General features: G+C 37.5%; 1 protein-coding gene across 1 annotated transcript; it reads left to right on the top strand.

The window, feature by feature from the left end:
- LOC113685528 (importin subunit alpha-3) lies at nucleotides 1-17,408 on the top strand. Its single transcript, XM_027203039.2, has 24 exons — nucleotides 1-231; nucleotides 2,344-2,388; nucleotides 2,865-2,942; nucleotides 3,256-3,282; nucleotides 3,771-3,823; nucleotides 4,149-4,196; nucleotides 4,655-4,702; nucleotides 6,721-6,806; nucleotides 6,975-7,061; nucleotides 7,668-7,750; nucleotides 7,952-8,038; nucleotides 8,262-8,306; nucleotides 8,648-8,710; nucleotides 9,631-9,699; nucleotides 9,930-9,986; nucleotides 10,742-10,813; nucleotides 11,360-11,413; nucleotides 11,895-11,945; nucleotides 12,121-12,192; nucleotides 12,530-12,598; nucleotides 13,162-13,203; nucleotides 13,539-13,590; nucleotides 15,223-15,314; nucleotides 16,418-17,408. The coding sequence occupies exons 1-24, from the start codon at nucleotides 169-171 to the stop codon at nucleotides 16,517-16,519; spliced, it is 1,545 nt and encodes a 514-aa protein (XP_027058840.1). The 5' UTR covers nucleotides 1-168; the 3' UTR covers nucleotides 16,520-17,408.
- The last annotated feature ends 352 nt before the right edge of the window (nucleotides 17,409-17,760 follow it).

The raw sequence follows: 17,760 nt of genomic DNA, 5'->3' as shown, positions 1-17,760 counted from the left end.
ATGGACGACTCGGTAAGAGGCTGAGCCGGCTGAGATACGGTCAGTTGAGTTCTGGGTTTGGCTATGCGTTGGAGGCAAGCAAAGTTAGACATTGTATGAGATACTGATGGCGGACTTTCGCTGCCGGTGAAGACTTCACGTTTCATTAAGATCGTTCAAACAACCGCAATGTCCTCTAAGAGTACAGATTCGAGGCAGAGGTATTACAAGAACAAAGACAAAGATCAATCGGTGAGTAATATATTTTCTGATGTTTCACTGTTGGCGGGTGAATTTGAATGAGTGTCGGCATGCGACAGCTGCATCGTGCAGCATGTGTTCACTCACGACAAGTTGTAACTTTAGCCATGAGAGTTATACCCCATCAAAGATGGTTTTTCGATTTACTGGACATAACTGATTATTACTACCTTACGAGAAGTAGGAGTTCTCAGCCCGTTCACGTTCTTGTTTTTTGTAATGAGTGGTGTGTACCTCATTGCACAGATTTTTCCTACAAATAGTTAAAAGTTTTCATGAGGTCTCCTGTGAAATTTTTTTTACTTACATTTTCGTATGTTTTTCATTCACTAAGTACTTTCATTTTATTTGATAAGGTTTGTTTGCTTCCATTAGTGAAAATTTGTGTTTGTGAAAATTCTGTTTTGTCTCATGGTTTTGGCAGCGTTCCCAAAATTTGTGGCTAGCCGGATGTGTGAGTCTGTAGTTGTTTCTTTCGCTAAAATTTTTTGGTATGCCAGGTTGGTCTCTCTACATTTTCCCTTTTGTAAGTATTGTTTTTTCTTTCTGTGTTTGCTTGTGTTTGCTGGTTTTGTCCAAGTGCTGTATGTTTTGATTCTATGATGCTGTCATGGCTTTCCTATGAAGGATGCACAAGTAGCTGATTGTCAGATTGTGTCTGGTATAGATCTATGGTGCATAGTCTTTCAGGAAGCATTTGTTCACTATGAATTGGAACTTTTATCCAGTGTTATTTTTTTACCTTTAAATGCACCAAAGGGTTGTGCCATGTGATGTTCCTTTTCCTGTTCTTGTTCTTTTCTTCTGGTTGCTCTGTTTTGGTTTAAAACCAACCTGCACTATTAGTCACTCTTATCTGGCACCTTTTGGTAAGGGGCAATGGCTTTCATAAAGACTTCTACGCTGAATAGATTGTTGGTTAGTTGTTTTTTGATGTCTTGTGAGATGTTTCCTATCCTAATACTGGAAGATGGTTATTGTACTAGCAGATATACAACAGTTTGTTTTTAATTTCATACATTACTAGTAGCATCAGCTTGAAGGGTTGAAAGCCATAGCTCTGTCAAACAAATCTGTCATGATGTGGAATGTACTGTTAAAGATTTGGTTTGTCCATGATGAATCTTTGATGCAGCAGGATTAATTTGGTTGTATTGCAAGGTTATGTTAATTTGCAAAAATAAGCACAATTCATGAAATTCTCAGTTATTGACCTTTTCCTTATATACAGAAGAAATCTTTTCAGGTACATAGTCAAAATCCACCCGTGGCAAATCTTCCAGTTGTTTATTTTATTCTCAGCCATGAAAATGCCATTACCAAAGCCACTGAGTATAAAACTTTCTGTGTTTCCTTTTGTATTTTTATTTCCTTCTCCTTCTAAGAAATTTTTGAGGTCACTGTCTGTAAGTGATACCAATTTTTAAGTGTTTAAGCAGCCATAATCCAAGAAAATTTAGACATACAACCTTGGATAATGAATGGCAAATGCTTTGCCATTCATTCTTCAACATGACAGAGTGGCATGACAGGCAAGTGATGTGCCAGCAGCTGATTGGCAGTATCAAATGCATGAAAAATTATTTTATTTTCACATTTGTTGTCAGGCTTTTCTCAGGGTTGGGAATCCTTCTATAACACTGCAGTTTACATGATAAAAGATTTTACTAATTTGAAGTGTCAACAAGATAGTTCTTGTGAAGACCACTGTAGGACAGCAAGTGTATCATGATGTTTATATTGTTTTCAGGAAAAACTGCCTTAGAATTATAACTTTCCAAGGTCACAACTTGGAGCCATTCAGTTTTCTGGATTTAAATTTTCACATACAAATATCTTTAAAGATGATGTACAGTAGAAAATACACTGTACATGGTACACTCTGTTTACTGTACTAGCATTGTTGATTCGGTGATTTGTTCTTTTTTGCGAAGAAAGGGAGTTTGCACCAGTCTGTGGCAGGCTGGGAGCTAAGTTGAATGGAAGGAGTGCAATTTGTTATTAGTTTGTATTGTCAAGTAATAAATTTCTCATTTTGTAGTGAGGTATAGCTTGCACAAGGAGTTCTTAACATGACATGCCTTTCTTCTTTTCTTTTTTCAGGCACTAAGACAAAGGAGGAATGAAGTCACAATAGAGCTTAGAAAGGTTTCTTGTTGTATTTGTTTTTAAGGGCATTCACTTTCTCTCTTTGCTGCTTCATGCTCTTGCCAATGTAAAAAGTAATTTCACTTCCAGTTTTCATATTTTGCACATTTACAGTTGGGTAGGGGGTAATACCTACAAGTACAACAAAATGTTTTTGTTTTTGTTTTATTTATTTTTACTCGCATTCTAAATCTAGACTATTTTGATACTGAAATGTCTTAATCAAGCATGAAGTAAGAGCTGCGACTGTAACAAAGAGTCATAGGAAAACTTTAACAGGATTGCATATATTTTCTCGAACACTCTTACAAATTTTTCTTACAAAATATTTGGCTTGAGTTCCCATCTTTGAAGAGTTTATTCTTGGCTGATATTTGCTATCTCAGTTTGATTGAAAACGCTAATTTTCCCTCTATGATTCCTTAAATTAACTAATACTTAATCTTAATTTACTGGTTAATTTGTATCAAAAACAGGCCAAAAGAGATGACTGTGTTCAAAAGAAGAGAAATGTCCCACAGGATATTGTGGATGATAAAGAGGATCACCTACAGGTTATTACATAGCTCTTAATGTGGATATTTATTATGTCCAGGCTTTAGACAGAATATGCAGGGTGAAAGGAAAAATTTATGGAGGAAAAGGCTAATTGAAAAATTCAACTTTGTTAATCATCTTCTGACCATGGATCCTCTATTGCAAATGGCCATAAATTTCTCATTCAGACAGGAGTTGCAGTTTAAAATTAGTTTGTGAGCTGTTGTAGCGTGGGCATGTCTGTATTATCCATCTTTCTCTCCATCCATTTTTCCATCCTTTTATCCATCAGTCTTTCTGTCTTTGTAATTTTTTTTTGTATTTTAACAGGGAAAGAGTCTGCAGAGTATTGTTGTGGTAAGTTTTTGTTGCTTACTGTGAACAAAAATAGTGTAATGTACTTCAACTGGCCTGTTTGTCGATTACTGATTTTGGCTTAATATTTTAGTTACTAATATGTAAAATAAAAAGTATTGATGGTTTTTTTGTGATTATCAGAGCAATTTTCAATCAAGTGTAAAACTTGATTGAAAATTCACCACATGATTGATTTGCCTCTGATTAAGTTTGGAGATACTCTCTACCTCTTCACACCCACATTATACAGAGTAGCTTGCATTTCTTTGTTAAATAAAAACTGTAATGTTGTTGTATGATAATGTTTTCAGTAAGTAAGTAAGTAACAACTTTATTTAAAGAGGCACTGACAAGTTATCAGGAGATAATGAAAGACAACTTAAGCTATATATTACATTTAGGCATGCATTTTCCATTCTTGATGTAACTGGCCAGTCTGGATCATTATGTTTGAGTCAATTAGTCACATGTAACTTTATTGTGTCTAGAATGCAAGTAGTCAAGACCCCAAAGAGCAACTTGGTGCTGTTCAAGCAGCAAGGTACATATGTTATCTAGTGTACTGTGTCTTGTTAGAGGTCCCAGCAGCTTTAATTTCAAGAGCAGCCTGGGAAATTTACAATACTGCAAACTTCAAATGGGTTTGGTATCTGAAATATTTTTATAAGTTGTTTTGGCAGAATTTTGGTGATTTTAAATCTATTACTGCCAACAAAAGATTGGTTGCATCAATCACTGAGCACTGTTGTTAATTCTTTTGAGTAACTATGTTTGTGTCTGCCTCCAATGTTCTGTAGGACTGCATTGTGAAGCTTGGATTTTTAAATTTAAGCTTTGTTTAAATACCTTTTCAAATTTTTTGCTAGGAAACTACTTTCTAAAGATCGCAATCCTCCCATTGATGAACTGATAGAGTAAGTTTAAATATATTTTGTTTTAGTTATTATCAAACCTGAAAATCCAATGTTAGGAAAATTAATTATATGTTCAAAGCACAGCAATATAAATGAATATTAGCCTTAAGATATTGAGAGGGCATTGTAACTAAGGTATACTCACACTGGTGAGAGTTGGGACATGCTCCAGTAGTTAGAAGTTACCACCATAAGGATGATTGGTTTTATTTTTAAAAAAGAGTGAAAGCATGTTCTGTATACTGGGACAAAGAAGTAGCATTTTTACAGGTATTTTAAAGAGGTTGGCTTTTAGTGAAGGTTGAATGGTATGCTGACAAAGTGGGCATAAATGTTCCTACAGTAAATAATTAGTGGTGTTACAGAATGATGTAATTTCATTGGTTAATACATCACCAGTATTTGAAATGTGTCAATTCAATGTTCAATTCATTTTCATTTCTACACTCTACATTTAGGTCTGGCATTCTCCCAGTTCTTGTAAAATGCCTTGAAAGAGATGACAAGTAAGTTGATCGTATGTGTAAACAAAAAATAAATTGTGATAAGAATACATGAAAGTCATATATTTGTACTGCGGAAAATATATTTTAAGCAAATGAAGATCATCGCAGTATATACTCAACTTAAGCAGTTGAGAAATAAGGCCTGAAAAAAATTCAGGCCTGAACGGGAATCGAACCCATGACCTCTGCGATACCGGTGCAGCGCTCTAACCAACTGAGCTATCAAGCCAACTGGGAGCTGGTCAATTGTGAGTTCGTTATATACCCGTAGATGGAGAAGGTGTGATAAGAATACATGAAAGTCATATATTTGTACTGCGGAAAATACATTTTAAGCAAATGAAGATCATCGCAGTATATACTCAACTTAAGCAGTTGAGAAATAAGGCCTGAAAAAAATTCAGGCCTGAACGGGAATCGAACCCATGACCTCTGCGATACCGGTGCAGCGCTCTAACCAACTGAGCTATCAAGCCAACTGGGAGCTGGTCAATTGTGAGTTCGTTATATACCCGTAGATGGAGAAGGTGTGATAAGAATACATGAAAGTCATATATTTGTACTTGTACTGAGTATATACTGCGATGATCTTCATTTGCTTAAAATGTATTTTCCACAGTACAAATATATGACTTTCATGTATTCTTATCACACCTTCTCCATCTACGGGTATATAATGAACTCACAATTGACCAGCTCCCAGTTGGCTTGATAGCTCAGTTGGTTAGAGCGCTGCACCGGTATCGCAGAGGTCATGGGTTCGATTCCCGTTCAGGCCTGAATTTTTTTCAGGCCTTATTTCTCAACTGCTTAAGTTGAGTATATACTGCGATGATCTTCATTTGCTTAAAATGTATTTTCCGCAGTACAAATATATGACTTTCATGTATTCTTATCACACCTTCTCCATCTACGGGTATATAACGAACTCACAATTGACCAGCTCCCAGTTGGCTTGATAGCTCAGTTGGTTAGAGCGCTGCACCGGTATCGCAGAGGTCATGGGTTCGATTCCCGTTCAGGCCTGAATTTTTTTCAGGCCTTATTTCTCAACTGCTTTAGTTGAGTATATACTGCGATGATCTTCATTTGCTTAAAAAATAAATTGTTAACTCATCAAATGATGTAAGGGATTTACCATTCCCCCATTTATTTCACCTCAATTTTGAAGTTTTGGGTTCTACTTTTCGAAATACATGCTACAACCTTTAATGAGTATCATATAAGTGTTCTTTATGACCAACAAATATTCCAATGACCTCAAAATTTTTTGGTTTTGTGGGCTTGCTGTCTGTATTTTTCCCCTGTTCAACAGTGTACTAAATAGAGGATATTGCATGGTGGCAAGAAGATGAATTTTATGTTTGAAATAAAATTTATATCTTTAAGCTAATGTGTAATTTTCTTTTTATTGTATATGGACAATAAATAGACATGATAGAGACTTAAAAGCTGGCTCTATGAAAATACTGGGCATCACTTGAAAATTAGAAGAAGAAGGTTTTCATGTAGCACTGTCAGCTAGACCAAAATATTTGTGAGCTGGTTTTATCTGCCCAGTGAAAATTCAGTTCCTGATTCTGATATAAATCATTGCATACTATTATTTACAAACCTTTGAAGGCTGTTCAGCACAAACAGAACAAAAATTTACCTTTGTTTGTCTCTTTCACTGTAGTGAGCAGACACTTTTGACTATTCCTTATTACTACAACTACATAAATACATGTACCTTTAAATGCGTACAATAATAAGGGTGCTTTTGATTTTTGTGGTGTTGGGAAGGTTATCTCTCATTGATTTAATTTTCTGATTATTATTAAGGGTTTCAATGAGCTAGCAGAAGTCTGCCACTGCATAAAGAACTATTGCCATTTTCTGTTTTGATTCTATTTTTATAAGTTTGTATGACTCGTGTCAAGGTCACAGCCATTTGTTTGGCAGTTGGAAGCCCCTGGATAAAAAGGTTACTTAAACCCTGTGGTTGATTTTCTTCTTCCCTCTCTTCCACTTCTCAGCCCTTCTCTTCAATTTGAAGCTGCTTGGGCTCTAACCAACATAGCATCAGGTACATCAGAACAAACAAAGGCTGTAGTGAAAGCTGGTGAGTATGAACAGTAATACTACAACTTCTGTTGCTGGGTGCATTCATCAACTTGTTTACTGTTTTATTTTTTAGGAAACCTAACCCAGCTTAACTTAACCAAACTATTAGAAGATAATATAATGATTGAAAAAGTGACAGTTTTAAAATCACTCTATTTGGTTCTAGATGCTGTTAAGTACTTCATGAAGTTACTTGGTTCTCCACATCAGAATGTGTGTGAGCAAGCAGTTTGGGCACTAGGGAACATTATTGGTAAGAGTTAATAGATGTTTATTCAAGATTGTTTATTTCACTAGTAAACTTATAGAAAATTGAAATATTCTGTGTTCTGATTTCAGTTTAATTTAGAAAAGTAATGGACCACACTTTCTATCAGTTTCCTAGGGTATTAACCAACTTGGGATGTTGGGAGAACACTTGAAAAGTTTGTAAATCACTTGCCTTGAGCTGGTGACTAACAACCTTTGCCTTTGTTCTTCCAGCATCCCAAGTGAGTTATTTCACCTGTAATTTTGGCAAAAAAAATAGTTGAAAGTGCATTGTTGAGAGTTTGAATTAACATTTCCCAAAGTTCCTTGGGACTCAAGATAAACTTTGGTCAGAATACTGAACACTTGTCCAATAAGTGATAGAGGTTAAAAGTAATTAAATTCTTGTAAGAGTTACATAAAAGGTTTATCTATAGTTCATGCTCCTGGATTGATACAGTGCTTGTGTTATGCTTATTGATGTAAGACAAAGGAAAATTAGAAATTAAACTTGCATGGAAAAGAAATGTAAAACTTTTAACCACAACATAAATTTATGGACTTTGTTCCTTTGATCTGTGTCACTTGGTTTTACATGTTTTTTTTCCAGGTGATGGTCCCAATTTAAGAGATTTTGTCATTAACCATGGAGTAGTGGCTCCACTGCTGAAGTTTGTTAACCCAAATGTTCCTGTAAGATTTTAATTTTTAAAAAGAAGTTGCAGTATAATTTGGCCACTGAGCTGAAATTTAGTTCTTGTTATATTTTGATATGTGAAAACTTTTCTTTACATTTTAAGAAATTCAAAGAAATGAAGTTGTAGTTTTTCTTTGTGTCAACCTCTGTATTGCTTTGTTCCTCTTCTTATTATTTAATATCTTTCAAATTTACAGATCAGTTTCTTGAGAAATGTGACATGGGTGATTGTTAATCTGTGTAGAAACAAAGAACCACCACCCCCAATGGAAACAATTCAAGAGGTAACTTAATCCTGTGCAGTGGTAAGAAAACCTTCCTGCAGGATGGTTTTTGTAAGAATAGCTCCCTTAACATTCCAATGTAATTGGATTAGTGTGACGTTAGCTTACGTTAGAGTCTCCCAGCTTACTTATGAGTTATTAATTGTCTTTATAGATAGCCCTTTTTTTTTGTATTAACTTCACTGTAATGCTGAACGTGAGTTGTTGTACTTGTTATTTGTAGGTTCTTCCTGCACTAGCTCTCCTCATTCATCACCCAGATCTAAATGTGAGTAGGGAGGTTTTTGTTAAAATAACTTCATGGTTCTAACCTTAAACTTGCAGAAGTGATAAACATGTAACTCTTCCTTTAATATTCACACCTTATCCCGCAAACAGTTGATAAGAATACTCAACTTATCATGTAGAAGTCATGTAGACACTTAAATTCGGCTCACGCAGGTAGCACACGTAGATAACACTCTGTAAGGTGTGTCATGTCACTGTTCCGTTGGTGTGGTCCGTCCCAGCTGGCAAATGTCTTCTTAAGTCTTTTGATTTTTCCTGTTTGAAATCCTAATCTACCATCGTCAACAAGTTTCTTGACTTTTCTGCCCAATTGTATTTCAGATCTTAGTTGACACAGTCTGGGCATTGTCTTATCTCACAGATGGCGGTAATCACCAAATTCAGGTATTAATGGTGAATGTAGTCAACGTTGTGGAAATGGTTACAACGCTATTAACAAAAGATAACAGTGAAAGTTTGTAAGAAGAGGAAAAATAAATTAATAACAGATTCAGGTTCGCGTCATAAGCTGCTGAAGGAGAAAAACACATTTCATGTGTGCACTGGTTAAGGTTTCGTTTCCGTTCACTCTCGACCTGCATTTAATTCTGATACTCGCGGTCTTTAGTTTAGTCAATCAATAAACAGGTAGGAAACTAATATTTTCTTAAAAGTCGTTTCGTACCCACGGACGTTTCGCACCCAGTCGATTCTTACCCAGCCAGAACCATTCGTATCCAGTCAGCTGATTCGTTTCGCACCCATACTAATAAGGATTATTTTTCACGTTAAATAAATTAAGTATTTGAGTAAATGTTAAAAGTAAAGTCGATTTCTCATGTTCAGTAGCAATATATTCTGCGCGAAACAAGTTCTGTTTATGTGGCGTCCATTTGCGGCCAGCATTCGTGGGGGGTTTTGTCAATTTGGCAGCCAACGCTCTTTAATAATCATTGATTGAGAAAGAAAGACGGATAATCGCTTGCACGTGGTCCTGCTTTGACTTGTCGATTTTTTTCTCTTAACCACGGATATTTTCTGGCTCTAAATGCAGTGCGGGTGACAATCAACGCTCGTACATTCAGTTTATTTATCAGTCTTCTCAAAGGTGTAAACTTACGCCCTCCCCTCCCTCCCCTCCCTCCCCCCCTCCCCCCTTCTGATAAAACACCAGAGTAGACATATTTACGGAAGCATATATCCAAAAAACGTTGGAGGTTTCCATAGTTAAAAGGCAAATTTTCCAACTATATTTTGGGAAGTTGTGAGAAGTACGATCTAGTTTGACGTAGGGATTTGCTAAACTGCCTTTGGTTAACTTTTAGGAAGTTATTGATAATGGAGTTGTTCCATCCCTTATACCCCTATTGAGCCATGGTGAAATAAAACTACAGGTAAGTAAAAGCGTTATCAATCGTGTACATGGAAACGACATGGCAATAGCTGAAGCATCAGTTTGCAGCAAATTAATACCAAAGCATATTTGTTTTAAGAACATTAAAAAAAATCGCAAGTATTTGAGCCGTTTTCTCCAGTCAATCGTTAAAATTAGTGCTATTAGAGGTTAAGGATTTTACTGAGCCTTGCTGTTGACTTAATTTGTTGTCCACTCTCTGTAACCCAGACTGCAGCATTACGAGCAGTGGGAAACATTGTCACTGGGACCGATGAACAGACTCAAGTAAGTTGTAAGTTGTAAGTTTAGACCTAGACACCATGTAAGCAATGTTGGTTTATGTAATCCGTTACATATTTAAGCTCGCGCCCAATGGTTTCATCGGATTACGTGACTGAAAATGTCATAGTTGATATCCTCTAGATGTTTTTCCTCAAATTGCAAACCTTGGTTCTCATCCGAATAAAGTTCCTGTCTGAGATGTGATTCGTGATGGTAAAGGGATTTTTTTTGTTACAAAAGTATACACAAACTTTTTGGATCGTTGAGTTTTACGTAAGAACACCGAAAAATCAACCTCTTACTTGTTAAAAGTTTGCCTGTACGCTATTGGTAAAATTTTATTGAACGCGGTGCAAAGATGTATGCTTTTTAGCATCAAGTGGCGGAACTGTGAAACGAGCGGCGAAGCCCCGAGAGGCATGAGACGGGAAAATCGTATGAAAAAATTGCTGATTCTCCGCTGGTCGTTTTCGCGGCTCCGCCTCCCTTTTGTTTCATCGAACGACCAAAACACCGCTAATTAAGCAAGATAAGTGTTTGAAGGATAGAAAACATATTGGTCTCTATTTGGTTAAAAAATATTTTCATATTTATGTCATATCTGTTTCCTGAAGCTGTCCTATTTCTTTTACCTTCGCTCTCGGAAAACTGTTCGCTTCTCGGAACAGATAATGTTTGCGATCAGATGTCTAAGCATATTTTTGCACTCAATGGAGGCTTCTGTTTCTAAACTTACTTTTTTTTTCCTTTTTCGTCAGGTTGTCCTAAACCATGACGCCCTGAGCCACTTCCCAGCGTTACTTAATCACCACAAGGAGAAAGTAAAAAAGGTCAGAAAGCTTAAATATAAACTTAATGCATGATGTATGGCTTGTGTGCGCAGAAAACGGCGAACTATAGTTGCGCAAAAGTATACTAACAGAACAAAAACCTGCGGTGACCTTGATTATGATAACCTCCATATTGTACTCAAGTTTACGATTGACTTCTTTAAAATATTAGTTTTATCTTTACTCGGCATTAACTGTAAATACATTAACTCTATTTTCGCTGATATAAACTGAGGAACAATTCTAGACATACTCCTGGTATGAACTTGCGATTAGCTTATTTGAGCAATAGAGACTTTTCCGTGCTTTCACACCCCTTATCCAAACACTAGAGTGTAGGAAGTCAATCATGCAAACCAGAGACGCAATTAAGGGTTCGCTTTACTGTAAGGAAGTCCTCCACCCCTTCCCTCCGCCCCTGGTAATTTAAAGCTGTCTTACTTTTAAGAAGTATTCCTAAAAAAAACGCGCCATTGTTTAACGTCATAGCCTTGTTTACATACTTTTATCCAAAGAAACCTCACGATCATTCGTTGTATTGAATAGGAGGCAGTTTGGTTTTTGTCCAACATAACAGCTGGCAATCAGACGCAAGTTCAGGTAAATGACCCCTGCCGACTATTCATGTAGTAATCCATTAGAGAGGATCAGTCAAAAAAACTACTTAAGAATTACGGAACCTTTTTTTGATTGGGTGGAAACGGAAAACGCCGACGAAGCAAGCTGATAAAAAATTGCTAGGCTGAATAAGCAGCGGTTTGGGTCGTAATGTAGTGTATACATGTGTTGTAAGTCCGTCCGACTTACACCACACGAGTATTATAGTCAATAACATCACGGGTAAACTGACCAACCAGTTTACGCGAACCAGACGTAAAATACTCTGTCACTTATAACACTGATGACGACTTCCACTTAGGTTGTCGAAACGTCAGTCAACAATATTTCAACAGTCCTTCTCAGGACTACCCGGACGATCAGATTACTTGTTTTACATGAAATGTAAGGAAAAAAATTCGTCTATTTTGTTGACTAATGTGATATTTTAGTGGCTTAATCAACGTGCTCTTTTGAATTTTAGGAAATTATTAATGCAGGGCTTGTACCACTGATTATTCAAACTTTGGAAACGGTAACTATAATATTCGATTGGTGATAGATTCAATGACTTAGCCTTTTTAAAACTAGAAATACAATTTAGCTCAGTTTTTACCATTACCTTAACATTCCATGGGTATTCCATCCATTAAGGATAATTTGTGGAAGTAACTGATATCCAATTTTCTCGTTTTTTCTTTGATTTTTAGGGCGAATTTCTGACGCAGAAGGAGGCGGCATGGGCGATTAGTAATTTTACAGTGAGCGGCAACCCTCAACAGGTGAACATTTACTACCTTTACAAATTCGCATAGTTGTGCCCATGACACAGGTAGCCCAAGCTTCTGCACACATGCTAACAGCTTGTGATCCGCAGCTTTAACAGTATTTCCATATTTACAGAGGCTCAAAGTGCGAGCCTGGGCTACTTGTGGACACATGGAAAGTAAAGCTGGTTTTCCCTATTGTCCTCGTTCCGGAGGTTTGGAAGTGGTAAACATTCTAGGGTATGTCTAATGTATTTTCAAATACCACTTGGATGGTGAAGGACAAAATCTGACGAAATCAATGGAAGATTAATTGGATGAGAGTGTCTTGTGTTATTCTGTTTGAGTCTAGGTAGCAGTCCTAGTAAACTGTGGTGCGATTCCTCCATTCTGCAAGTTGTTGGATTGCATGGATACCCAGGTAAAAGTTGTAGACATGTTGGCGCCCGCGCTTTGCGGCGAATGGTGTGCATGCTTTGCCATCGAAACGTGGGGGCTTGTTGTTATGACTCATTAGCGCATAAAGCTTGCCCATATTCTCTTTGTGTGTCTGGATTCTTGCTGTGGCTTATCTTGTAGCTCGGAATGGGTAACTGACTCCTTAGAAGTAACGCGTTTCAAAGTGAGATCTGAGATCAGCAAAATTAACTGACAACGATGCAAACTCTTAAGGAAAAGTAGGTGCTGCTGCCACGGAGTGTAGTTTTTCAACAGCTATTTTTGTTAGAAACCTGGACAACACAACATCACTTTGCAAAATCTTTTGGTTCTTTCTCGTGGTCTAGGCTGAATGGAAGCTGTTTTCGACAGTCACATCATTTCTGCCTTCAATCTTTATTTGTATCACGACTAACCACAAGGGTCCTTTGATGCAGAAAGATATATGTGTGTGTGGTTTTTTTTTCGTAGTTGAACCACTGTATCGATGAATAAGACATTACTGCTTGTGAATTTATATTAATGGTGACACGCTTTACATAACAGGTCGTCCAGATTGTGTTGGATGGTTTAAATAATATCTTAAAGGTGAGAAACTTCTCTCTGTCACACTTCACAGCAGACACACAGTTATTGACTCAGACACGCTGTAAGCTTTTGGTTTATACTCTGCTGATTCAATTTTCAATCAAGAATTGTCACTACTAACTTTTAGGGGTTTAAACTTGAAAAGGTTTTGAAACATGTTAAGTAACGTTGTCTTGATGACCGAAATCGTGTTCTTCCGCCATCGTAACCTGCGTATTGAAGGATAATGGATACGTGAGTACGTAGGCTGGCAGGACAAGGCCAGCTAAAAAGGTAAGAAAAAGAGTTTTGTTTTGAGTAATCTTTGAACTAAATCTTTTGGTATGTTGTTGCAGATGGCAGGGGACAGGTCTGATGCTATCGCAACCATTATAGAAGAAGCTGGAGGTTGGTATATACATGTATAGCTTAGTTACAAATGACAATAACTAACAACAATTCAAGACAGAATTAAGGTTTGTAGTTTTACGTTAAAACTTCTCAATCGTAAGACTGATCTAAAATAATTTCTCCTCACTTCACTGTCTCACCATACATTTCTTCCCCAGTGATTAAAATTGTATTGATATCATGACTGTGACGGCGTGTTAGGACATTAATATACCAAAGGTTCCAAACCTCGATATTTTATTACAATAAATAACGGATGAAGGTTATGACAAAAACCATGGATATGGATCGGAGATTCGAAATCTGTAAAGTAATGCGTTAACAAATTAGTTTCAGTTCATATCGATAATATCAAAAGAAATCAAGATGAATATTTACCCATCGGTTCTAGGTGTCCATAAGACTGTCTAGCGATAGAAAATCTTAACAATTATATCTGTTACGTCATCAAATTATAATGCGCAAAGAAATTAGAATTTTGCGCAATACAATGACTACAGATTCAATTTTGGTGTCTCCTGGACTTGGAAAGGACAAAAAAAGTTGGCGACCCAAATTTGATCTGTATTGGAGGTTAAATACTGAAATGATTTCAAAACATTAGTTGTTGTCCTAATGCAAGTACATGCATTCCTCTATACTTCTTAGCGCAGACTGGCAGGAATAAGGCATGCAAACAAACGTATACTTAGAGTGCCTTATAAACAAAAATTACTTTAATATCTTGGTATTTGCACTTGTTATTGCGACTTCGAGAGATTGGAACAGGGTCTAATTTTTAAGCATGAAGCAGGCATTTATGAACAGTTTGGGTCTCAGGCGGAATTTTCGTTGACAGAATGGACTAGATCTGTGTTCCTAGATGACGAGATCACTAGTTTGAAATACCTTGTTTTGTTAGACGTGGCTGAATGTTACAGTTTTAAAAAGTTGTCTCTTTTTTTCAATCGGTCCTGTCTTATAAGAAGATAAACAGTTAGCTTTTAAGGAACATACGTAACTCAATTTTGCTTGATTTCGCGAAGTAAAATTGAAGGTCCTCACAGAGTAATTCACCGCCTCGCGTAATAGCAGCCACCGTTTTCACGTAGTTTAGTGTTTGAAAACTAGTAGCAATACGCTAGAAGACCTCTTCCTCAGCAGTCTTGACGAAGACTTTCTTTCCTTCTTTTCTTGCTTTAAGTTATTTAAAACGGAGCTTCACGTTGAATTCGCTTTTCATCGTGAATGTAGCCGAGAAGAGGGTCTTGTTCAGCGTCTAAGGGAATACAGTCGCTGTCGCTTCATCCAGTTTGAAAATTAGTTTCTAGTCCAAAGGAAGGATTTGAACAGCCAAACCTGTTAGTGAGGCTGTTGCAGGCACCTAGTTTGTGGGGACGGGCGAAAAAGTGGGTGAGCGGGAGGAAAGATGTGTGGGACTAAGGAGAGCGACGACCCCGTCGATTCACGCTACCCACTTTTTCACTCATCCTTACTGAGCATGGTAGAGGAGAGAAAAGGAGCGATTATTGCAAGGTGCCATGCGCTATTCATGGTAGTACAGGGACCAAGATAGCGCTATATGGAAGTCGGACTTTAACTCAGCAACCGTATCGCGGCCTCAGAATAATTTGATCTGTCCTATTCCAGGTTTGGATAAGATTGAATTCCTCCAGCAACACGAAAATGAAGAAATCTACAAACTCGCTTTTGGAATAATAGATCAGTACTTTTCTAATGAGGTATGTTCTCTGTTATTTTGATGAGGCTCTGTTTGTTATGGTGTAGCACGAAATAAACCAGACGCGAAGCTGCTGTAGTAATTGTACTCTCTGTAATTTTTCGCCATAGACTCAGTCATACTTGTACATCCTATATGAGTGCCACTGGGATTTTTTTCGATTTCTTCGGGCCGTGAAAATAGTAAAAAAGGAAGGGTGGCAGTGCTTATGCCCTCATATGATAGTTATTTGTCAGTCTTGACCGTGTCAAAAGAGGTCTAAAACTGAAGCAAAGCTCTTTGAAACCCCGATACAGCGGGAACACAAGCGGAATAGTGTCTTTTCTGGTTCTGTTGACTTGTTAAGGCTTGTTTGTCGAGCTGCAAGGTTGTCTATACATTTACGTACTCGTGCACGAAACTAGGCAAAAAAAATGAGTTGATATGATCTTACACTGAGCCCATGATCAAGGAAATGTAACAACTCATTAGAAACGGGAAAGTCTGATTTCCCGAAAATTTAAAAATGCTCCGAAGTAAGAGTTCCGTTAATTTCTCACATTTTTCGATCTTCACTGTGTTTGCGGTTCAGTGAAGCCCTGTCATTGTAATACGCTTGACAGAACAAACGCGGATTGAATGTAAAGCTCATAGCGTCAGATTTGATTTGCTTTGTGGTTCTTAGCATGTGGTTGATTGTTTTGCCTTGTGACTTCTAGACCTTGCTTGCTCGCTTTCACTGATTGAATTGACTCGCTATGCATAAGCAATGACAATACCGGTGGGATTCCGGGTAAATTTTTATAGTGTTAAAGCACCGTGAAACAACCGTGTAGATATTAGATGTACTTGAAAGTACTGTGCGTAATTTCTCTCGATTGATAAGATGTTGTAACTTGTATACCTTAAGCCATTTTCAGTCCTACTTCTTTAGTTTGAATTCCATTTTAATCATAAGCTGTCATTCCCAGTTACCTACCTTCAGGTTGTCAATACAGTGCCTTGCTGCTTGTGTCACTGATTTTAAACGCTTTTAACGCTTTCTTTGTTAACACTCTTTTTTTAGCTGCACGTTGTCTGTCTACTTGTACAAAATCTTTTCTGCTGCTGTTTTTATCTGCACAGGGTGACAACGGTGACGAAGATTTAGCTCCAACAGAAGTGGATGGCCAGTTCGAGTTTCAAGCTAAAGATAATCTTCCTCCCGGTGGCTTCAAATTCTGCTAGGCGGTGATTTCCAACCTTCTACTCGAAATCTTCCCAAAGAATGAAGTCGTGGGGGCGTGCGTGGAGGCATGCGTGCGTGTGAGCGAGCGTGCGAGACGACGCGCGAGAGTGCGAGCGAGAAAACGCGCGAGAGTGCGAGAGAACAAATCGTGACAGAGAGAGATCACTTTCGAAATAAGAGAATGAACGGAGAGGGCTTGTGAGGGAGTGCGTGAAATATGGAATTGTCTTCTGCAGTAACTCTGTCGCCTAATCACAAGCGAGGAGACCGTTTCACCAAAGTAATTTAATTAGAAGAATTTCATCTTGTCAGCATATGGCGGTAATTACTGGCCGCCACCGCTTGACTTTCCCACCGGGTCCAAGCAACAGGATGATGCCCCATTGGAATGTGTTGGAATCATAGGCGGGTGATATTACTCGTACTGCCTTGCTAATAGTAAAAGGAGGCAGAGTAAATAAGGCTAACCAGAGGATTTTTTAAAGAATTACATCCATATGTATTTAGTGCGAGGATCAAGAGTCCCACGCTAACAAGTGAGAAGAGAAGAAGTGTTAAGAAAAGAATCATCTTGTCTAGGATTAGTTTCTTTCTTGTTTAGCCATGGAAGGAACAAACTGAATGTTACGGTGGACAATCATTTTGCCCGAACTTTTAAAATTTTTCGTTTGATTTGTTTTGTATAGATTTGGAGATGCCAAAATGCTATTATGTTTAACCACCGTTGTTTTGTAATTTTGTGCGGTTTTAGAGGAAGAAATTTCTCCTTTCCTTTCTGTATTTTATCTCATTCTTATGATAAATTACTGGAATATGTTTTGTAATTCTACGAAAGATGGATCATTGTATAGTACCGAATTTTATTAGTAAATTTTACCATTTTTCCCACACGTTGAGTTTTGTTTCTTTCTTAAGCAACTTGCTGTGACAGAGACCCTGAAAGACAACAATAGATAACCGTCAAAACTTACTCGAGTGGTGATAGCGGATATTGAAATCCTCACAGGTGAAGTGTTTGTTTGAAATCTTTTTCTTGCACTTGAGTGTAGACAAATAAACTTTGTTGTGTCATTTTCACGAAGCAAGATTCCCCTCCTAAATCATCTTTATCGAGTTAGTTTTTTTAGTTAGGACTCTGATGTCGTTAACAGTGTTTCTCAGGGAATAAAGTAATATGGAAAGTTCACACTAAGCCGGTTTTCTTTCCTGCTGGCCCGTCATTTGTGAAACTTGTATGGAG

This window comes from Pocillopora damicornis, chromosome 6 (genome assembly GCF_964200805.1).
Source record: "Pocillopora damicornis chromosome 6, jaPocDami1.2, whole genome shotgun sequence".
Taxonomy (NCBI): domain Eukaryota; kingdom Metazoa; phylum Cnidaria; class Anthozoa; order Scleractinia; family Pocilloporidae; genus Pocillopora; species Pocillopora damicornis.
Note: the sequence above shows the minus strand (reverse complement) of the source record. Positions and strands in the feature narration are given on the sequence as shown.